We start from the raw sequence: 26,832 nt of genomic DNA on the forward strand, positions 1-26,832 counted from the left end.
TTACTTGTCCACTTCGCTGTTTAGGGCTTTTGCCCTATTGAGTCATATCTAGTCTTCTTTTATCCGCTTTGGTAATTGTTGTGGTACTCCCTGGTTTCGTGACATTAGTCGTGTCAGAGGATTTTGTTCTCATGGTGGATATCAGTCTACACACACAAACACTGATTTGCCACCCTCTTGGCTTGTGTGCGCATGGGCACGTGAGTTGAGTCGGTTGTGGGTAAAAACCCGGAGAGAGATCGAGAAGACAAGTTCACCGTGCGGTAACAATAACTCAACTGTTTATTCACTTCACTCGATTACATGTAAGTTACAATGAAACAACAAACAAACTACTAATAATAACACCGGGATGTGATTGGTTGAAATAACTGTGGGTGTGGCAACAGCAGTGGGTGTCTAATTAGGTCAGACTAACAGTCTCCACATTACTCCCGGCGGCAGAAATAAATACTACATGTACATGCATTGTAGTAACGAACAAATCACTAGAAAATCGAATAAAACATAAAAAATATAAGCGAATAATAGAATAACAACGTTGATGTTCACAAAAAGAATACGAACTAAACAATTTAAAATTAAACGGTAACTAGCACAAATCAAGTCATCAAAATGTTCGATTTAAGAAGTAGGACCTGACCAGTCATTAATCCAATCCCTAATTCTTTGTCGGGCTCTGATGTTCGCCTCACGCCGTGGAGGCCGATTAGAAATAACATTAGCAGTACGTGTGTCATTAGAATCGTTAATATGTCTATTGTTATCAGTGTCCAAGATTTGTATATTATCAGTGTCCAAGCATTGCATATTATCCGTAGAGACTTCAATAGGATATAGTTTCACAATAGGACGATTTGTTTTACCGTTACGCGTTCTGATATTTGCAGCGCGAGTTATACCGTCGTTTCCTGTTATAAGAGACTCGACCACGGCTAAATCCCATAACGTACGTTTCTTGTTGTCTGAATGTACAAGTACAACGTCTCCAGACTTGATCGCGTTTGTTAATTTCCCGGTTTTTTGTCGTTCATGTCGTTCTCGGAGTGCTGATAAATATTCTAACTCCCATTTTTTCCAAAGTCGATCCATAGTTTCACTGAGCTTCGTGGCACGTTTATGGAGAGTTTCCTTTGTTTCGTACGTCGGATCGATGAGTTCCTCCATGTCGATAGTTACATGTGGCAATGTGTTCAACGTACGGCCATGGAGTAAGTGAGCTGGGGTGAGGGGAGTCGCCTCTGCGTCGTCACCATAAACATAAGTTATCGGACGGTTGTTTATTGTTGTTTCTATTTCGCACAATATAGTATTCATTTCATCCATTGTGACGAATGCGCGACGAAGTACTTTCTTTAACGTGTTCTTTGTCATACCAATCATGCGTTCATAGAAACCTCCCCACCAAGGAGCGCGTTTTGGAATGAATGTCCACTGAATGTGATGGTTTGCAAGGAAGGCTTTTACTTGCGGGTCGTTGAACAGATCGTTGATTTCCTTAGCGGCGGATAAGTAGGTCGTGGCGTTGTCGGAAACGATTCGTGTAGGCAGAGATCTGCGCGCCGCAAAACGTCGAAAAGCGCGGAGAAAACTAACGGTTGATAAATCTTGAACCAATTCCAAGTGTATTGCTCTGGTATTAGCACACGTGAAGAGACATATGTAACATTTTCTCTCGCCGCCATTTTCCCGTTTAACGTAAAGTTCACCAGTGAAATCAATGCCACAAACCTGAAAGGGTTCAGATTTCTGGGTGCGATAGTTAGGCAGAGGGGCGGTGATTGGTTTCATGTAAGAACGTCCGGTAACACGTTTGCATATTACACATTTCCGTAGTAACGCCTTGACGGTAGCTCTAATCCTTGTAATCCAGTATGTTTGACGTAATAACGTGACAGTACTTTGTAGTCCGGAATGTAGTGATCTTTCATGGGCATCACGAACTAGTAAATTCGTAAACTGGTGATCAGGAGGTATTAAAATTGGAAACTTAGCATTGTCTCCAATGGGCGCATTGTGTAGACGACCACCACAGCGGATGACGTGTTGTTTATCAATAAATAAACGAAGTTGTCGAATTAAAGGCGAGGCTTTGTTATTTTCAACTTGTAGGAATTCACGTTCTTTTTGATAACGCGTCTTCTGTACATATACATGTACTACCCATTTTGATTGTGCCTGCGCGATTTCGTTCGCTGCTAACTCATTCAGATTTCGAGATTGTGCAGGTTTTTTGATGTTATCGACGAACCTTAAAACAAGCGCGGTAATACGATTTAACTTTTGTAAAGAGTTGTATCGATTTATATCAACAATTTGACCAATGCCGGTAGTACTGACAGTGTCCAAACCAGCATTGGTTTGACCGATGATGTCAGTGTTGACTTTGTAAGCGTTTTCAGTAGAATCGTGAAGCTCGATCTGTTCATCAGTTGTACATGTTGGGGTTTTCTTATTCAGAACGTTGTTATGTACGCATTTCGGGCCATGCCACCAAAGTTTAGAATTGTTGAGCTGCTCTGTAGTTATTCCTCTTGTCAAAAGATCGGCGGGGTTTTGAGTTGTTGGAATGTATCGATAGTCCCTGAATGAAAACGATTTAATTTCCTCGATGCGATGTCTGACGAATGCCGGTAATTTAGCTTTGCTGTTAATCCAGCTTAATACAATTTGACTGTCCGAGAAGAGAATTTTCTCCTCAATATGAAGGCGTGCAGATAGTTGGTTTTCAACGAATTTTGTAAGTCTTGTTCCTAACACAGCTGCCATAAGTTCCAGTCGTGGTAGGGTGATGTCTTTCACTGGTGCAACTCGGGATTTGGCCATGACTAGATTTGCCGATGTGTTTGATACAAGATAGACAGATGCACCATACGCTTTAGTGCTGCTGTCCACAAAGCATACGAGTTTATAAGAGTTCGTTTCCTCGGCGTTAGTGTACAGGCGTGGAACGGTGATATTGGATGCATTTCGTAAGTCCGTTTCAATTTTCGACCAAGTGTTCGTTAAATGTGTCGGCAGTTCTTTATCCCATTCAAGATTCTCCTTCCATAATGTCTGTATAAATATTTTGGCTTTTACATGAACCGGATTTAATAGTCCGAGTGGATCAAACAAACAATTCGTACGTCTAACAATTTCTCGTTTAGTTATCTTCTCGGTAGGTTGGTGTTCGTACGATTTGTAGCCGATAGTATCTGTATTTGTATTCCACTTCATACCAAGTAATGATGGGTTATTGTCATCGAGTAAAACTCCGTCCTTCCTAGCGATGTCTTGCAATAGAGAACTGTTTGTTGACCACGAACGGAGATTGAACCCAGCGGAAGTAGTCAAATCGTTGGCGTCGTTGTAGTACGAAATAGCATCGACGTCATTCTTTGCACCACTTAGAACGTTGTCGACATATATATTTTCGCGTAGATCCCTGGCGGTGTTAGTGTCAAACATTTGTAGGTGTTTTCGAATAACAGCATTTAAAATGGCGGGGCTGGCGACTGATCCAAAAAGAACAGATGAGAAACGGAAGACAATAAAGTCACTTTCTGTGTCGGTCGGATCCGAAAGCCATAGAAACTTTGTAAATTCTCTGTCCTCTTCATGAAGAGCCACGTGTAAAAATGCTTTCTCCAAATCACTGACCAAGGCTATCGGATGCGTACGGAATCTTAGCAATATACCTGCTAAATCATTAAGTAACATGGGACCCTTATCGAGACAGTCGTTAAGACTCGGAGTTTGACAAGTATTGCAGCTGCAATCATAGACAATCCTAATTGGTGTAGTGGGGGAGTCCTTTTTGACGGCATGGTGAGGAAGGTAGTGCCCTTGATTCGGATTATCGGAGTCCAGTCGTTCAATAAACCCACGGTGTTCTTGCTCCTTTATAATACGGTCGTAAACAGGAAGTAAATCGGATGGAAGCTTACGTACCATATGACGTGTTCGTTTTTCGACGATCCGCCTATTTGTTGGTAATACCGGGTGATTTTCTTTCCAGGGAAGTCGGGCAAAGTATTGTTTGTCGCGTTGTTCGATATTCTGTTCGCAAAACGTTTCGAATTCGTCTGCCTTGTCATCAGTAGAGTCCGTGTTGGCAGGTTCACGAATGCCAATGGTGTCAAAATCCCAGAGTTTAGTTACGGGATCGTCAGTTGGTGAATATGCGTTCACGTGAAAGCTGGTGACGTCAGTTGGGAATGACGCATCACGTGACGTTGGTCCAGAGAGTAGGTAACCCAAACGAGATGAAACAGCGGTCGGCCCGTTGCCTTTGATGGTTTTGTCGCCCACGAATGACCAATAATGATCGGCACCAATCAAAAGAGATATGTTCAAATATTTATGGTTTACAGCAGGATGCGCTAGCTGGAGTCCTTTGATGTGCGGTAAATTCAGTACAGCTGGACAAATATGATTGTTAATTGGATTGCAGATTTCAGGAACAATTAACGTAGATATTGATATATCGGGCCCCCATGTTGTTTTTACCGTCAACGTTACGTAATTGAGCCTTTTCGGCGCAGATTTCTTATTGCCAAAGGTGGAGATTTGGACCGATGTTTGTCCGTCTGGCGTCAGGTGTAAATGTTCGGCTAATTTCTCAGAGATAAACGATCTTGTAGCTCCTTCGTCAAATAGGATTGTTGCGTCGGCTGATGCTTTATCCGAGTAGACTTGAGTAATCGCCGTTTTGAGAAGTACGTTGCCGCTAGTTGATTGAAGGTCGGTTGACACAGAATTAGCGTGGATTTTCTGGCTGTTGGTATTGCTTGAAGTGTCTGGTTTCGATAGTTTTGGCGATTGTTTGAACGCATGATGAATCGTAGTGTGGTGTTTGCTGTCGCATTTCCGACATTTAAAGACAGATTGACAAGATCGCGAAGAGTGTCCTTTGCTTAAACAATTAAAACATAGTCCTTTCGTTTTGATGATCTCGAAGCGTTGCATATGGTCGGTTACGTTCGTGCAATCGAAGGGACGATGTGAATTACTGCAGAAAACACACTCTGGTTTGCGAGTTTTTGTGTTGGTGTGAAGTGCTTGAGCAGAGAACTGTACATTACGCATAGGCGATTCGTTGTAGGCGAAAGACGATACGGAATTGTTAGAGATTTCGCCAGCCTCCATTGCTTCGATCTCCTTACACACAGATTCACGTAGATTTTTAAATGACCAATCGTCGGTTCCATGGTCGCGAGTGATGATTCGACGGAAATTTCCTGGAAGTTTTTCTAGGATGATAGGTATGAGGAAATCTCCGTACGAGTCTTCGCTCTTCCCAAGTGCTTCTAAGCCTCTTCTGTAACTCTCCATGTTGTCGTAGAAAAACTTTAGTGAGGATAAGTCATTAGACGGTTTTGGCAATTCCCAAAGTGCTTTCATATATGCATTTCGTATTTTATGTTTCAGTCCGTAACGTCGTTTTAGTAATTCTAAGGCGTGTTTGTAGTTCTCGTTTGTCAGTTGTAATCCCTCGATTACTTTAGCCGCTTCTCCCTTTACATGTGCTCGTAGGTATTGAAACTTATTTACCTCATCCAACATGTCGTCCTTGTCTATAGCTGCTTCAAACGTGTCGATAAAACTTTGCCAAGAAAGAATATCACCTGAAAATTCTTCGAGATCTAGTTTAGGTAGATTTACAGTTCGTCTTCTGGACGCTGAGTTGTTACTTGTGAACGACGTGCTTGACATTTCAGATGATGTCTGTGTTGTTGGCGTTGTTGGTGTATCGGCGCGTTGGATGAAGTTCCTTATCTCCACGATTCTTTCTTTGATATCAATGACGTAGTTGTCTGCATCAAGAAATAGATTGTCGAACTCTGTTTCGTCGGCTCTTTTGAGAATTTCTTCATCCAATGCTCTGATCTGCTCCAATCTTGATGTAATATCTTCATGCGTTGCGATGAGAACGTCTTTTTCATGTTGCGTCAATGGGTCATCTTTGGACATGATGTCAGTGGCTTTTTGTAACTGTCTCGTCATTTGAGCACGGTGTCCTCTTCTACTTGCAGAATGTTTAACTCGTTCTGCCATGTTTCTATGCGTTGTAGAATTTCCTCCAAAGTACGTTGATCCTGGTCTCGGCACCAAATGTGCGCATGGGCACGTGAGTTGAGTCGGTTGTGGGTAAAAACCCGGAGAGAGATCGAGAAGACAAGTTCACCGTGCGGTAACAATAACTCAACTGTTTATTCACTTCACTCGATTACATGTAAGTTACAATGAAACAACAAACAAACTACTAATAATAACACCGGGATGTGATTGGTTGAAATAACTGTGGGTGTGGCAACAGCAGTGGGTGTCTAATTAGGTCAGACTAACAGTCTCCACAGCTTGTCATTTTCCTCAACACACTGATCGCGCGGGTGAACGCGGTGCTTTTCAGCGCTCCCGGTTTGTTACAGGTTTGGCCTCATGGCTTAGTAGTGTCGGTTTTCAGCTTTAAAACATATTTTTTATGTCCTGGGTACGACGTTAAAATTGCATCCGGTTGCGGAGTTTTTGTACTCGGGAGAATGAGGTTACCCTTTGCCGCAACTACCTCCAGGTCACCCTTGGGCAAGATGTAGCACCTGTGAGCCTTGGGTGCCAACTTCCCACATAACAAGTTCGGTTGACGTCAGTAAGGGCATACGGTCGTAAAACTCCTGCACAAATAGATCCGCACAGGTGGACAATTTTTCATGTAAATATGTAGATATTAGTTTCAGTTGTACTTAGCATTTGGCAGGGGGGATCGTAACCTCTTGTGGTGAGAACCAGTGTGACTGGCCTGCCAACGGGGTGCTAAGGATTTCATTGGAAAAGTTATCAGTTACATCCGTTAATGTAATTTCGTTTTACATACCCGTAAATCAAAAATCACTATAACCCAACATTACCGTTAGAATACTGTACTATAACCCAACATTACATTAGAATACTGTACAATAACCCAACATTACATTTAGAATACTGTACTATAACCCAACATTACCGTTAGAATACTGTACTATAACCCAACATTACATTTAGAATACTGTACTATGGCCCAACATTACATTAGAAAACTGTACTATAACCCTACATTACATTTAGAATACTGTACTATAACCCAACATTACATTTAGAATACTGTACTATAACCCTACATTACATTTAGAATACTGTACTATAACCCTAAATTACATTTAGAATACTGTACTATAACCCAACATTACATTTAGAATACTGTACTATAACCCAACATTACATTTAGAACACTGTACTATAACCCAACATTACCGTTAGAATACTGTACTATAACCCAACATTACATTTAGAATACTGTACTATAACCCAACATTACCGTTAGAATACTGTACTATAACCCAACATTACCGTTAGAATACTGTACTATAACCCAACATTACATTTAGAATACTGTACTATGGCACAACATTACATTAGAATACTGTACATTAACCCAACATTACTGTTAGAATACTGTACTATAACCCAACATTACCGTTAGAATACTGTACTATAACAGAACATTACCGTTAGAATACTGTACTATAACCCAACATTACCGTTAGAATACTGTACTATGACCCTACATTACCGTTAGAATACTGTACCATAACCCAACATTACCGTTAGAATACTGTACTATAACCCTACATTACATTTAGAATATTGTACTATAACTCAACATTACCGTTAGAATACTGTACTATAACCCTACATTACCGTTAGAATACTGTACTATAACCCAACATTACCGTTAGAATACTGTACTATAACCCAACATTACCGTTAGAAAACTGTACTATGGCCCAACATTACCGTTAGAATACTGTATTATGGCCCAACATTACATTAGAATACTGTACTATGACCCAACATTACATTTAGAATACTGTACTATGGCCCAACATTACCGTTAGAATACTGTACATTAACCCAACATTACTGTTAGAATACTGTACTATAACCCAACATTACATTAGAATACTGTACTATGACCCAACATTACATTTAGAATACGGTACTATAACCCAACATTACCGTTAGAATACTGTACTATAACCCAACATTACCGTTAGAATACTGTACAATGACCCAACATTACATTTAGAATACTGTACTATAATCCAACATTACCGTTAGAATACTGTACTATAACCCAACATTACCGTTAGAATACTGTACTATAACTCAACATTACCGTTAAAATACTGTACTATAACCCAACATTACATTAAGAATACTGTACTATGGCCCAACATTACATTAGAATACTGTAGTATGACCCAACATTACATTTAGAATACTGTACTATGGCCCAACATTACATTAGAATACTGTACTATGACCCAACATTACATTTAGAATACTGTACTATGGCCCAACATTACCGTTAGAAAACTATAGTATAACCCAACATTACATTTAGAATACTGTACTATAACCCAACATTACCGTTAGAATACTGTACTATAACCCAACATTACCGTTAGAATACTGTACTATAACCCAACATTACATTTAGAATACTGTACTATAACCTAACATTACCGTTAGAATACTGTACTATAACCCAACATTACCGTTAGAATGCTGTACTATAACCCAACATTACCGTTACAATACTGTACTATAACCCAACATTACATTTAGAATACTGTACTATAACCCAACATTACCGTTAGAATACTGTACTATAACCCAACATTACCGTTAAAATACAGTACTATAACCCAACATTACATTAAGAATACTGTACTATGGCCCAGCATTACATTAGAATACTGTACTATAACCCAACATTACATTTAGAATACTGTACTATAACCCAACATTACATTTAGAATACTGTACTATAACCCAACATTACCGTTAGAATACTGTACTGTAACCCTACATTACATTTAGAATACTGTACTATAACCCAACATTACATTTAGAATACTGTACTATAACCCAACATTACCGTTAGAATACTGTACTATAACCCAACATTACCGTTAGAATACTGTACTATAACCCAACATTACATTTAGAATACTGTACTATGGCCCAATATTACATTAGAATACTGTACATTAACCCAACATTACTGTTAGAATACTGTACTATAACCCTACATTACATTTAGAATACTGTACTATAACCCAACATTACATTAAGAATACTGTACTATGGCCCAACATTACATTAGAATACTGTAGTATGACCCAACATTACATTTAGAATACTGTACTATGGCCCAACATTACATTAGAATACTGTACTATGACCCAACATTACATTTAGAATACTGTACTATGGCCCAACATTACCGTTAGAAAACTATAGTATAACCCAACATTACCGTTAGAATACTGTACTATAACCCAACATTACCGTTAGAATACTGTACTATAACCCAACATTACCGTTAGAATACTGTACTATAACCCAACATTACATTTAGAATACTGTACTATAACCTAACATTACCGTTAGAATACTGTACTATAACCCAACATTACCGTTAGAATGCTGTACTATAACCCAACATTACCGTTACAATACTGTACTATAACCCAACATTACATTTAGAATACTGTACTATAACCCAACATTACCGTTAGAATACTGTACTATAACCCAACATTACCGTTAAAATACAGTACTATAACCCAACATTACATTAAGAATACTGTACTATGGCCCAGCATTACATTAGAATACTGTACTATAACCCAACATTACATTTAGAATACTGTACTATAACCCAACATTACATTTAGAATACTGTACTATAACCCAACATTACCGTTAGAATACTGTACTGTAACCCTACATTACATTTAGAATACTGTACTACAACCCAACATTACATTTAGAATACTGTACTATAACCCAAAATTACCGTTAGAATACTGTACTATAACCCAACATTACCGTTAGAATACTGTACTATAACCCAGCATTACATTTAGAATACTGTACTATGGCCCAATATTACATTAGAATACTGTACATTAACCCAACATTACTGTTAGAATACTGTACTATAACCCTACATTACATTTAGAATACTGTACTATAACCCAACATTACATTTAGAATACTGTACTATGGCTCAACATTACATTAGAATACTGTACATTAACCCAACATTACTGTTAGATTACTGCACTATAACCCTACATTACATTAGAATACTGTACATTAACCCAACATTACTGTTAGAATACTGTACTATAACCCTACATTACATTTAGAATACTGTACTATAACCCAACATTACATTAAGAATACTGTACTATGGCCCAACATTACATTAGAATACTGTAGTATGACCCAACATTACATTTAGAATACTGTACTATGGCCCAACATTACATTAGAATACTGTACTATGACCCAACATTACATTTAGAATACTGTACTATGGCCCAACATTACCGTTAGAAAACTATAGTATAACCCAACATTACCGTTAGAATACTGTACTATAACCCAACATTACCGTTAGAATACTGTACTATAACCCAACATTACCGTTAGAATACTGTACTATAACCCAACATTACATTTAGAATACTGTACTATAACCTAACATTACCGTTAGAATACTGTACTATAACCCAACATTACCGTTAGAATGCTGTACTATAACCCAACATTACCGTTACAATACTGTACTATAACCCAACATTACATTTAGAATACTGTACTATAACCCAACATTACCGTTAGAATACTGTACTATAACCCAACATTACCGTTAAAATACAGTACTATAACCCAACATTACATTAAGAATACTGTACTATGGCCCAGCATTACATTAGAATACTGTACTATAACCCAACATTACATTTAGAATACTGTACTATAACCCAACATTACATTTAGAATACTGTACTATAACCCAACATTACCGTTAGAATACTGTACTGTAACCCTACATTACATTTAGAATACTGTACTACAACCCAACATTACATTTAGAATACTGTACTATAACCCAACATTACCGTTAGAATACTGTACTATAACCCAACATTACCGTTAGAATACTGTACTATAACGCAACATTACATTTAGAATACTGTACTATGGCCCAATATTACATTAGAATACTGTACATTAACCCAACATTACTGTTAGAATACTGTACTATAACCCTACATTACATTTAGAATACTGTACTATAACCCAACATTACATTTAGAATACTGTACTATGGCCCAACATTACATTAGAATACTGTACATTAACCCAACATTACTGTTAGATTACTGCACTATAACCCTACATTACATTAGAATACTGTACATTAACCCAACATTACTGTTAGAATACTGTACTATAACCCTACATTACATTTAGAATACTGTACTATAACCCAACATTACCGTTAGAATACTGTACTATAACCCAACATTACCGTTAGAATACTGTACTATAACCCAACATTACCGTTAGAATACTGTACTATGACCCTACATTACCGTTAGAATACTGTACTATAACTCAACATTACCGTTAGAATACTGTACTATAACCCTACATTACATTTAGAATACTGTACTATAACCCAACATTACCGTTAGAATACTGTACTATAACCCAACATTACCGTTAGAATACTGTACTATAACCCAACATTACCGTTAGATTACTGTACTATGACCCTACATTACCGTTAGAATACTGTACTATAACCCAACGTTACCGTTAGAATACTGTACTATGGCCCAACATTACCGTTAGAATACTGTACTATAACCCAACATTACATTTAGAATACTGTACTATAACTCTACATTACTTTTAGAATACTGTACTATAACCCAACATTACATTTAGAATACTGTACTATAACCCTACATTACATTTAGAATACTGTACTATAACCCAACATTACATTTAGAATAATGTACTATAACCCAACATTGCCGTTAGAATACTGTACTATAACCCTAAATTACATTTAGAATACTGTACTATAACCCAACATTACATTTAGAATACTGTACTATAACCCAACATTACCGTTAGAATACTATATTATAACCCAACATTACATTTAGAATACTGTACTATGACACAACATTACATTTAGAATACTGTACTATAACCCAACATTGCCGTTAGAATACTGTACTATTACCCAACATTACCGTTAGAATACTGTACTATAACTCAACATTACCGTTAAAATACTGTACTATAACCCAACATTACATTAAGAATACTGTACTATGACCCAGCATTACATTTAGAATACTGTACTATAACCCAACATTACATTTAGAATACTGTACTATAACCCAACATTACATTAAGAATACTGTACTATAACCCTACATTACATTTAGAATACTGTACTATGGCCCAGCATTACATTAGAATACTGTACTATAACCCAACATTACATTAAGAATACTGTACTATAACCCAACATTACATTAAGAATACTGTACTATGGCCCAACATTACATTAGAATACTGTAGTATAACCCAACATTACATTTAGAATACTGTACTATGGCCCAACATTACATTAGAATACTGTACTATGACCCAACATTACATTTAGAATACTGTACTATGGCCCAACATTACCGTTAGAAAACTATAGTATAACCCAACATTACATTTAGAATACTGTACTATAACCCAACATTGCCGTTAGAATACTGTACTATAACCCAACATTACCGTTAGAATACTATATTATAACCCAACATTACATTTAGAATACTGTACTATGACCCAACATTACATTAGAATGCTGTACTATGACCCAACATTACATTTAGAATACTGTACTATGGCCCAACATTACCGTTAGAATACTGTACTATGGCCCAACATTACATTAGAATGCTGTACTATAACCCTACATTACATTTAGAATACTGTACTATGGCCCAACATTACATTAGAATACTGTACTATAACCCAACATTACATTAAGAATACTGTACTATAACCCAACATTACATTAAGAATACTGTACTATAACCCTACATTACATTTAGAATACTGTACTATGGCCCAGCATTACATTAGAATACTGTACTATAACCCAACATTACATTAAGAATACTGTACTATGGCCCAGCATTACATTAGAATACTGTACTATAACCCAACATTACATTAAGAATACTGTACTATGGCCCAGCATTACATTAGAATACTGTACTATAACCCAACATTACATTAAGAATACTGTACTATAACCCAACATTACATTAAGAATACTGTACTATAACCCAACATTACATTTAGAATACTGTACTATGGCCCAACATTACATTAGAATGCTGTACTATGACCCAACATTACATTTAGAATACTGTACTATGGCCCAACATTACCGTTAGAATACTGTACTATGGCCCAAAATTACATTAGAATGCTGTACTATAACCCTACATTACATTTAGAATACTGTACTATGGCCCTACATTACCGTTAGAATACTGTACTATAACCCAACTTTACATTTACAATACTGTACTATGGCCCAACATTACCGTTAGAATACTGTACTATAACCCTACATTACATTTAGAATACTGTACTATAACCCAACATTACCGTTAGAATACTGTACTATGACCCAACATTACATTTAGAATACTGTACTATGGCCCAACATTACCGTTAGAATACTGTACTATGACCCAACATTACATTTAGAATACTGTACTATAACCCAACATTACCGTTAGAATACTGTACTATGACCCTACATTACCGTTAGAATACTGTACTATAACCCAACATTACCGTTAGAATACTGTACTATGACCCAACATTACATTAGAATACTGTACTATAACCCAACATTACTGTTAGAATACTGTACTATAACCCAACATTACCGTTAGAATACTGTACTATAACCCAACATTACCGTTAGAATACTGTACTATAACCCAACATTACATTTAGAATACTGTACTATAACCTAACATTACCGTTAGAATACTGTACTATAACCCAACATTACATTTAGAATACTGTACTATGGCCCAACATTACATTAGAATGCTGTACTATGACCCAACATTACATTTAGAATACTGTACTATGGCCCAACATTACCGTTAGAATACTGTACTATGGCCCAAAATTACATTAGAATGCTGTACTATAACCCTACATTACATTTAGAATACTGTACTATGGCCCTACATTACCGTTAGAATACTGTACTATAACCCAACTTTACATTTAGAATACTGTACTATGGCCCAACATTACCGTTAGAATACTGTACTATAACCCTACATTACATTTAGAATACTCTACTATAACCCAACATTACCGTTAGAATACTGTACTATGACCCAACATTACATTTAGAATACTGTACTATGGCCCAACATTACCGTTAGAATACTGTACTATGACCCAACATTACATTTAGAATACTGTACTATAACCCAACATTACCGTTAGAATACTGTACTATGACCCTACATTACCGTTAGAATACTGTACTATAACCCAACATTACCGTTAGAATACTGTACTATGACCCAACATTACATTAGAATACTGTACTATAACCCAACATTACTGTTAGAATACTGTACTATAACCCAACATTACCGTTAGAATACTGTACTATAACCCAACATTACATTTAGAACACTGTACTATGACCCAACATTACATTTAGAATACTGTACTATAACTCAACATTACCGTTAGAATACTGTACTATAACCCAACATTACATTAGAATACTGTACTATAACCCAACATTACTGTTAGAATACTGTACTATAACCCAACATTACCGTTAGAATACTGTACTATAACCCAACATTACATTTAGAACACTGTACTATGACCCAACATTACATTTAGAATACTGTACTATAACTCAACATTACCGTTAGAATACTGTACTATAACCCAACATTACATTAGAATACTGTACTATAACCCAACATTACATTTAGAATACTGTACTATGGCCCAACATTACCGTTAGAATACTGTACTATGACCCAACATTACATTTAGAATACTGTACTATAACCCAACATTACCGTTAGAATACTGTACTATGACCCTACATTACCGTTAGAATACTGTACTATAACCCAACATTACCGTTAGAATACTGTACTATGACCCAACATTACATTAGAATACTGTACTATAACCCAACATTACCGTTGGAATACTGTACTATGACCCTACATTACCGTTAGAATACTGTACTATAACCCAACATTACCGTTAGTATACTGTACTATGACCCAACATTACATTAGAATACTGTACTATAACCCAACATTACTGTTAGAATACTGTACTATAACCCAACATTACCGTTAGAATACTGTACTAAAACCCAACATTACATTTAGAATACTGTACTATGACCCAACATTACATTTAGAATACTGTACTATACTTGAAAAAGGCGCAATATATAAATATTTAATTGAAGTTCTCAGTACTAGTGGTCGTCAACAACAACCAAGAAACGTATGGTGTGACATACTTAGTCTGCCTGAAACAACTAAACCAAATTTTCAGGACTGTTATGCAGCACCAATTACGACGTATGACGGAGATATGCAGTGGCGCATATCCCATGGCGCCTTTGCAACTGGTAGTTTCCTTTTCAAAGCTCGGTTATCAAGCTCGGATAAGTGTATTTTTTGTGGCGAGGTGGATACACTTGAACACATCTTTATAGAATGCCCATCTAATAACGAGCTATTACATACTTTCAAAATAATCACATCTGGTCTGCTTCAAACAGGCTTTCGTATGCCAATCTGGTGGTTTTTAATTCTGCCACCGCGTCGTTCTAAGGGTTTTCTTTCCCGACAGGCACAACAAATGTTTTGCCTATTAACGAGCATGGTGAAAGCTGCAATTCACACCAGTCGTCGAAACAAGAGGCAACAAAAAGGTGTCAGTGATTCTCTAGAAATTTTCAAAACGAGACTTATTTTGAGGATCAAAACGGAATATGAATACCACCGTTTTAAAAATCAGCTACCTAAATTTGAAACATTTTGGGCAGTGGACGGTGTGTTATGTGATATTCAGAATGATGCACTTCAAATTCATCTGCAAACCTAGGTTTTACTTGTCCACTTCGCTGTTTAGGGCTTTTGCCCTATTGAGTCATATCTAGTCTTCTTTTATCCGCTTTGGTAATTGTTGTGGTACTCCCTGGTTTCGTGACATTAGTCGTGTCAGAGGATTTTGTTCTCATGGTGGATATCAGTCTACACACACAAACACTGATTTGCCACCCTCTTGGCTTGTCATTTTCCTCAACACACTGATCGCGCGGGTGAACGCGGTGCTTTTCAGCGCTCCCGGTTTGTTACAGGTTTGGCCTCATGGCTTAGTAGTGTCGGTTTTCAGCTTTAAAACATATTTTTTATGTCCTGGGTACGACGTTAAAATTGCATCCGGTTGCGGAGTTTTTGTACTCGGGAGAATGAGGTTACCCTTTGCCGCAACTACCTCCAGGTCACCCTTGGGCAAGATGTAGCACCTGTGAGCCTTGGGTGCCAACTTCCCACATAACAAGTTCGGTTGACGTCAGTAAGGGCATACGGTCGTAAAACTCCTGCACAAATAGATCCGCACAGGTGGACAATTTTTCATGTAAATATGTAGATATTAGTTTCAGTTGTACTTAGCATTTGGCAGGGGGGATCGTAACCTCTTGTGGTGAGAACCAGTGTGACTGGCCTGCCAACGGGGTGCTAAGGATTTCATTGGAAAAGTTATCAGTTACATCCGTTAATGTAATTTCGTTTTACATACCCGTAAATCAAAAATCACTATAACCCAACATTACCGTTAGAATACTGTACTATAACCCAACATTACATTAGAATACTGTACAATAACCCAACATTACATTTAGAATACTGTACTATAACCCAACATTACCGTTAGAATACTGTACTATAACCCAACATTACATTTAGAATACTGTACTATGGCCCAACATTACATTAGAAAACTGTACTATAACCCTACATTACATTTAGAATACTGTACTATAACCCAACATTACATTTAGAATACTGTACTATAACCCTACATTACATTTAGAATACTGTACTATAACCCTAAATTACATTTAGAATACTGTACTATAACCCAACATTACATTTAGAATACTGTACTATAACCCAACATTACATTTAGAACACTGTACTATAACCCAACATTACCGTTAGAATACTGTACTATAACCCAACATTACATTTAGAATACTGTACTATAACCCAACATTACCGTTAGAATACTGTACTATAACCCAACATTACCGTTAGAATACTGTACTATAACCCAACATTACATTTAGAATACTGTACTATGGCACAACATTACATTAGAATACTGTACATTAACCCAACATTACTGTTAGAATACTGTACTATAACCCAACATTACCGTTAGAATACTGTACTATAACCCAACATTACCGTTAGAATACTGTACTATAACCCAACATTACCGTTAGAATACTGTACTATGACCCTACATTACCGTTAGAATACTGTACCATAACCCAACATTACCGTTAGAATACTGTACTATAACCCTACATTACATTTAGAATATTGTACTATAACTCAACATTACCGTTAGAATACTGTACTATAACCCTACATTACCGTTAGAATACTGTACTATAACCCAACATTACCGTTAGAATACTGTACTATAACCCAACATTACCGTTAGAAAACTGTACTATGGCCCAACATTACCGTTAGAATACTGTATTATGGCCCAACATTACATTAGAATACTGTACTATGACCCAACATTACATTTAGAATACTGTACTATGGCCCAACATTACCGTTAGAATACTGTACATTAACCCAACATTACTGTTAGAATACTGTACTATAACCCAACATTACATTAGAATACTGTACTATGACCCAACATTACATTTAGAATGCGGTACTATAACCCAACATTACCGTTAGAATACTGTACTATAACCCAACATTACCGTTAGAATACTGTACAATGACCCAACATTACATTTAGAATACTGTACTATAATCCAACATTACCGTTAGAATACTGTACTATAACCCAACATTACCGTTAGAATACTGTACTATAACTCAACATTACCGTTAAAATACTGTACTATAACCCAACATTACATTAAGAATACTGTACTATGGCCCAACATTACATTAGAATACTGTAGTATGACCCAACATTACATTTAGAATACTGTACTATGGCCCAACATTACATTAGAATACTGTACTATGACCCAACATTACATTTAGAATACTGTACTATGGCCCAACATTACCGTTAGAAAACTATAGTATAACCCAACATTACATTTAGAATACTGTACTATAACCCAACATTACCGTTAGAATACTGTACTATAACCCAACATTACCGTTAGAATACTGTACTATAACCCAACATTACATTTAGAATACTGTACTATAACCTAACATTACCGTTAGAATACTGTACTATAACCCAACATTACCGTTAGAATGCTGTACTATAACCCAACATTACCGTTACAATACTGTACTATAACCCAACATTACATTTAGAATACTGTACTATAACCCAACATTACCGTTAGAATACTGTACTATAACCCAACATTACCGTTAAAATACAGTACTATAACCCAACATTACATTAAGAATACTGTACTATGGCCCAGCATTACATTAGAATACTGTACTATAACCCAACATTACATTTAGAATACTGTACTATAACCCAACATTACATTTAGAATACTGTACTATGGCCCAACATTTCCGTTAGAATACTGTACTATGACCCAACATTACATTTAGAATACTGTACTATAACCCAACATTACCGTTAGAATACTGTACTATGACCCTACATTACCGTTAGAATACTGTACTATAACCCAACATTACCGTTAGAATACTGTACTATGACCCAACATTACATTAGAATACTGTACTATAACCCAACATTACTGTTAGAATACTGTACTATAACCCAACATTACCGTTAGAATACTGTACTATAACCCAACATTACATTTAGAACACTGTACTATGACCCAACATTACATTTAGAATACTGTACTATAACTCAACATTACCGTTAGAATACTGTACTATAACCCAACATTACATTAGAATACTGTACTATAACCCAACATTACATTTAGAATACTGTACTATGGCCCAACATTACCGTTAGAATACTGTACTATGACCCAACATTACATTTAGAATACTGTACTATAACCCAACATTACCGTTAGAATACTGTACTATGACCCTACATTACCGTTAGAATACTGTACTATAACCCAACATTACCGTTAGAATACTGTACTATGACCCAACATTACATTAGAATACTGTACTATAACCCAACATTACATTTAGAATACTGTACTATAACCCAACATTACCGTTAGAATACTGTACTATAACCCAACATTACCGTTAGAATACTGTACTATAACCCAACATTACATTAGAATACTGTACAATAACCCAACATTACATTTAGAATACTGTACTATAACCCAACATTACCGTTAGAATACTGTACTATAACCCAACATTACATTTAGAATACTGTACTATGGCCCAACATTACATTAGAAAACTGTACTATAACCCTACATTACATTTAGAATACTGTACTATAACCCAACATTACATTTAGAATACTGTACTATAACCCTACATTACATTTAGAATACTGTACTATAACCCTAAATTACATTTAGAATACTGTACTATAACCCAACATTACATTTAGAATACTGTACTATAACCCAACATTACATTTAGAACACTGTACTATAACCCAACATTACCGTTAGAATACTGTACTATAACCCAACATTACATTTAGAATACTGTACTATAACCCAACATTACCGTTAGAATACTGTACTATAACCCAACATTACCGTTAGAATACTGTACTATAACCCAACATTACATTTAGAATACTGTACTATGGCACAACATTACATTAGAATACTGTACATTAACCCAACATTACTGTTAGAATACTGTACTATAACCCAACATTACCGTTAGAATACTGTACTATAACCCAACATTACCGTTAGAATACTGTACTATAACCCAACATTACCGTTAGAATACTGTACTATGACCCTACATTACCGTTAGAATACTGTACCATAACCCAACATTACCGTTAGAATACTGTACTATAACCCTACATTACATTTAGAATATTGTACTATAACTCAACATTACCGTTAGAATACTGTACTATAACCCTACATTACCGTTAGAATACTGTACTATAACCCAACATTACCGTTAGAATACTGTACTATAACCCAACATTACCGTTAGAAAACTGTACTATGGCCCAACATTACCGTTAGAATACTGTATTATGGCCCAACATTACATTAGAATACTGTACTATGACCCAACATTACATTTAGAATACTGTACTATGGCCCAACGTTACCGTTAGAATACTGTACATTAACCCAACATTACTGTTAGAATACTGTACTATAACCCAACATTACATTAGAATACTGTACTATGACCCAACATTACATTTAGAATACGGTACTATAACCCAACATTACCGTTAGAATACTGTACTATAACCCAACATTACCGTTAGAATACTGTACAATGACCCAACATTACATTTAGAATACTGTACTATAATCCAACATTACCGTTAGAATACTGTACTATAACCCAACATTACCGTTAGAATACTGTACTATAACTCAACATTACCGTTAAAATACTGTACTATAACCCAACATTACATTAAGAATACTGTACTATGGCCCAACATTACATTAGAATACTGTAGTATGACCCAACATTACATTTAGAATACTGTACTATGGCCCAACATTACATTAGAATACTGTACTATGACCCAACATTACATTTAGAATACTGTACTATGGCCCAACATTACCGTTAGAAAACTATAGTATAACCCAACATTACATTTAGAATACTGTACTATAACCCAACATTACCGTTAGAATACTGTACTATAACCCAACATTACCGTTAGAATACTGTACTATAACCCAACATTACATTTAGAATACTGTACTATAACCTAACATTACCGTTAGAATACTGTACTATAACCCAACATTACCGTTAGAATGCTGTACTATAACCCAACATTACCGTTACAATACTGTACTATAACCCAACATTACATTTAGAATACTGTACTATAACCCAACATTACCGTTAGAATACTGTACTATAACCCAACATTACCGTTAAAATACAGTACTATTACCCAACATTACATTAAGAATACTGTACTATGGCCCAGCATTACATTAGAATACTGTACTATAACCCAACATTACATTTAGAATACTGTACTATAACCCAACATTACATTTAGAATACTGTACTATAACCCAACATTACCGTTAGAATACTGTACTGTAACCCTACATTACATTTAGAATACTGTACTATAACCCAACATTACATTTAGAATACTGTACTATAACCCAACATTACCGTTAGAATACTGTACTATAACCCAACATTACCGTTAGAATACTGTACTATAACCCAACATTACATTTAGAATACTGTACTATGGCCCAATATTACATTAGAATACTGTACATTAACCCAACATTACTGTTAGAATACTGTACTATAACCCTACATTACATTTAGAATACTGTACTATAACCCAACATTACATTAAGAATACTGTACTATGGCCCAACATTACATTAGAATACTGTAGTATAACCCAACATTACATTTAGAATACTGTACTATGGCCCAACATTACATTAGAATACTGTACTATGACCCAACATTACATTTAGAATACTGTACTATGGCCCAACATTACCGTTAGAAAACTATAGTATAACCCAACATTACCGTTAGAATACTGTACTATAACCCAACATTACCGTTAGAATACTGTACTATAACCCAACATTACCGTTAGAATACTGTACTATAACCCAACATTACATTTAGAATACTGTACTATAACCTAACATTACCGTTAGAATACTGTACTATAACCCAACATTACCGTTAGAATGCTGTACTATAACCCAACATTACCGTTACAATACTGTACTATAACCCAACATTACATTTTGAATACTGTACTATAACCCAACATTACCGTTAGAATACTGTACTATAACCCAACATTACCGTTAAAATACAGTACTATAACCCAACATTACATTAAGAATACTGTACTATGGCCCAGCATTACATTAGAATACTGTACTATAACCCAACATTACATTTAGAATACTGTACTATAACCCAACATTACATTTAGAATACTGTACTATAACCCAACATTACCGTTAGAATACTGTACTGTAACCCTACATTACATTTAGAATACTGTACTACAACCCAACATTACATTTAGAATACTGTACTATAACCCAACATTACCGTTAGAATACTGTACTATAACCCAACATTACCGTTAGAATACTGTACTATAACCCAGCATTACATTTAGAATACTGTACTATGGCCCAATATTACATTAGAATACTGTACATTAACCCAACATTACTGTTAGAATACTGTACTATAACCCTACATTACATTTAGAATACTGTACTATAACCCAACATTACATTTAGAATACTGTACTATGGCTCAACATTACATTAGAATACTGTACATTAACCCAACATTACTGTTAGATTACTGCACTATAACCCAACATTACATTTAGAATACTGTACTATAACCCAACATTACCGTTAGAATACTGTACTGTAACCCTACATTACATTTAGAATACTGTACTATAACCCAACATTACATTTAGAATACTGTACTATAACCCAACATTACCGTTAGAATACTGTACTATAACCCAACATTACCGTTAGAATACTGTACTATAACCCAACATTACATTTAGAATACTGTACTATGGCCCAATATTACATTAGAATACTGTACATTAACCCAACATTACTGTTAGAATACTGTACTATAACCCTACATTACATTTAGAATACTGTACTATAACCCAACATTACATTAAGAATACTGTACTATGGCCCAACATTACATTAGAATACTGTAGTATGACCCAACATTACATTTAGAATACTGTACTATGGCCCAACATTACATTAGAATACTGTACTATGACCCAACATTACATTTAGAATACTGTACTATGGCCCAACATTACCGTTAGAAAACTATAGTATAACCCAACATTACCGTTAGAATACTGTACTATAACCCAACATTACCGTTAGAATACTGTACTATAACCCAACATTACCGTTAGAATACTGTACTATAACCCAACATTACATTTAGAATACTGTACTATAACCTAACATTACCGTTAGAATACTGTACTATAACCCAACATTACCGTTAGAATGCTGTACTATAACCCAACATTACCGTTAGAATACTGTACTATAACCCAACATTACATTTAGAATACTGTACTATAACCCAACATTACCGTTAGAATACTGTACTATAACCCAACATTACCGTTAAAATACAGTACTATAACCCAACATTACATTAAGAATACTGTACTATGGCCCAGCATTACATTAGAATACTGTACTATAACCCAACATTACATTTAGAATACTGTACTATAACCCAACATTACATTTAGAATACTGTACTATAACCCAACATTACCGTTAGAATACTGTACTGTAACCCTACATTACATTTAGAATACTGTACTACAACCCAACATTACATTTAGAATACTGTACTATAACCCAACATTACCGTTAGAATACTGTACTATAACCCAACATTACCGTTAGAATACTGTACTATAACCCAGCATTACATTTAGAATACTGTACTATGGCCCAATATTACATTAGAATACTGTACATTAACCCAACATTACTGTTAGAATACTGTACTATAACCCTACATTACATTTAGAATACTGTACTATAACCCAACATTACATTTAGAATACTGTACTATGGCTCAACATTACATTAGAATACTGTACATTAACCCAACATTACTGTTAGATTACTGCACTATAACCCTACATTACATTAGAATACTGTACATTAACCCAACATTACTGTTAGAATACTGTACTATAACCCAACATTACCGTTAGAATACTGTACTATAACCCAACATTACCGTTAGAATACTGTACTATAACCCAACATTACATTTAGAATACTGTACTATAACCTAACATTACCGTTAGAATACTGTACTATAACCCAACATTACCGTTAGAATGCTGTACTATAACCCAACATTACCGTTACAATACTGTACTATAACCCAACATTACATTTAGAATACTGTACTATAACCCAACATTACCGTTAGAATACTGTACTATAACCCAACATTACCGTTAAAATACAGTACTATAACCCAACATTACATTAAGAATACTGTACTATGGCCCAGCATTACATTAGAATACTGTACTATAACCCAACATTACATTTAGAATACTGTACTATAACCCAACATTACATTTAGAATACTGTACTATAACCCAACATTACCGTTAGAATACTGTACTGTAACCCTACATTACATTTAGAATACTGTACTACAACCCAACATTACATTTAGAATACTGTACTATAACCCAACATTACCGTTAGAATACTGTACTATAACCCAACATTACCGTTAGAATACTGTACTATAACCCAGCATTACATTTAGAATACTGTACTATGGCCCAATATTACTTTAGAATACTGTACATTAACCCAACATTACTGTTAGAATACTGTACTATAACCCTACATTACATTTAGAATACTGTACTATAACCCAACATTACATTTAGAATACTGTACTATGGCTCAACATTACATTAGAATACTGTACATTAACCCAACATTACTGTTAGATTACTGCACTATAACCCAACATTACATTTAGAATACTGTACTATAACCCAACATTACCGTTAGAATACTGTACTGTAACCCTACATTACATTTAGAATACTGTACTATAACCCAACATTACATTTAGAATACTGTACTATAACCCAACATTACCGTTAGAATACTGTACTATAACCCAACATTACCGTTAGAATACTGTACTATAACCCAACATTACATTTAGAATACTGTACTATGGCCCAATATTACATTAGAATACTGTACATTAACCCAACATTACTGTTAGAATACTGTACTATAACCCTACATTACATTTAGAATACTGTACTATAACCCAACATTACATTAAGAATACTGTACTATGGCCCAACATTACATTAGAATACTGTAGTATGACCCAACATTACATTTAGAATACTGTACTATGGCCCAACATTACATTAGAATACTGTACTATGACCCAACATTACATTTAGAATACTGTACTATGGCCCAACATTACCGTTAGAAAACTATAGTATAACCCAACATTACCGTTAGAATACTGTACTATAACCCAACATTACCGTTAGAATACTGTACTATAACCCAACATTACCGTTAGAATACTGTACTATAACCCAACATTACATTTAGAATACTGTACTATAACCTAACATTACCGTTAGAATACTGTACTATAACCCAACATTACCGTTAGAATGCTGTACTATAACCCAACATTACCGTTAGAATACTGTACTATAACCCAACATTACATTTAGAATACTGTACTATAACCCAACATTACCGTTAGAATACTGTACTATAACCCAACATTACCGTTAAAATACAGTACTATAACCCAACATTACATTAAGAATACTGTACTATGGCCCAGCATTACATTAGAATACTGTACTATAACCCAACATTACATTTAGAATACTGTACTATAACCCAACATTACATTTAGAATACTGTACTATAACCCAACATTACCGTTAGAATACTGTACTGTAACCCTACATTACATTTAGAATACTGTACTACAACCCAACATTACATTTAGAATACTGTACTATAACCCAACATTACCGTTAGAATACTGTACTATAACCCAACATTACCGTTAGAATACTGTACTATAACCCAGCATTACATTTAGAATACTGTACTATGGCCCAATATTACATTAGAATACTGTACATTAACCCAACATTACTGTTAGAATACTGTACTATAACCCTACATTACATTTAGAATACTGTACTATAACCCAACATTACATTTAGAATACTGTACTATGGCTCAACATTACATTAGAATACTGTACATTAACCCAACATTACTGTTAGATTACTGCACTATAACCCTACATTACATTAGAATACTGTACATTAACCCAACATTACTGTTAGAATACTGTACTATAACCCTACATTACATTTAGAATACTGTACTATAACCCAACATTACATTAAGAATACTGTACTATGGCCCAACATTACATTAGAATACTGTAGTATGACCCAACATTACATTTAGAATACTGTACTATGGCCCAACATTACATTAGAATACTGTACTATGACCCAACATTACATTTAGAATACTGTACTATGGCCCAACATTACCGTTAGAAAACTATAGTATAACCCAACATTACCGTTAGAATACTGTACTATAACCCAACATTACCGTTAGAATACTGTACTATAACCCAACATTACCGTTAGAATACTGTACTATAACCCAACATTACATTTAGAATACTGTACTATAACCTAACATTACCGTTAGAATACTGTACTATAACCCAACATTACCGTTAGAATGCTGTACTATAACCCAACATTACCGTTACAATACTGTACTATAACCCAACATTACATTTAGAATACTGTACTATAACCCAACATTAC

The 26,832-nt window shown here is 35.4% G+C and overlaps 1 protein-coding gene across 1 annotated transcript; it reads right to left on the bottom strand.

The window, feature by feature from the left end:
- Positions 1-624: 624 nt before the first annotated feature.
- On the bottom strand, positions 625-6,039 carry LOC146735032 (uncharacterized). Its single transcript, XM_085507326.1, has one exon. It carries the CDS (start codon positions 6,037-6,039, stop codon positions 625-627), a length of 5,415 nt encoding a protein of 1,804 aa, XP_085363452.1.
- Between the last annotated feature and the right edge of the window lie 20,793 nt (positions 6,040-26,832).

Source organism: Saccoglossus kowalevskii, chromosome 13 (genome assembly GCF_978046115.1).
Source record: "Saccoglossus kowalevskii chromosome 13, keSacKowa6.1, whole genome shotgun sequence".
Lineage (NCBI taxonomy): Eukaryota > Metazoa > Hemichordata > Enteropneusta > Harrimaniidae > Saccoglossus > Saccoglossus kowalevskii.

Excerpts from the sequence above, each read along its gene's own strand:
- LOC146735032 (XM_085507326.1), bottom strand. The coding sequence starts at position 6,039 with ATGGCAGAACGAGTTAAACATTCTGCAAGTAGAAGAGGACACCGTGCT.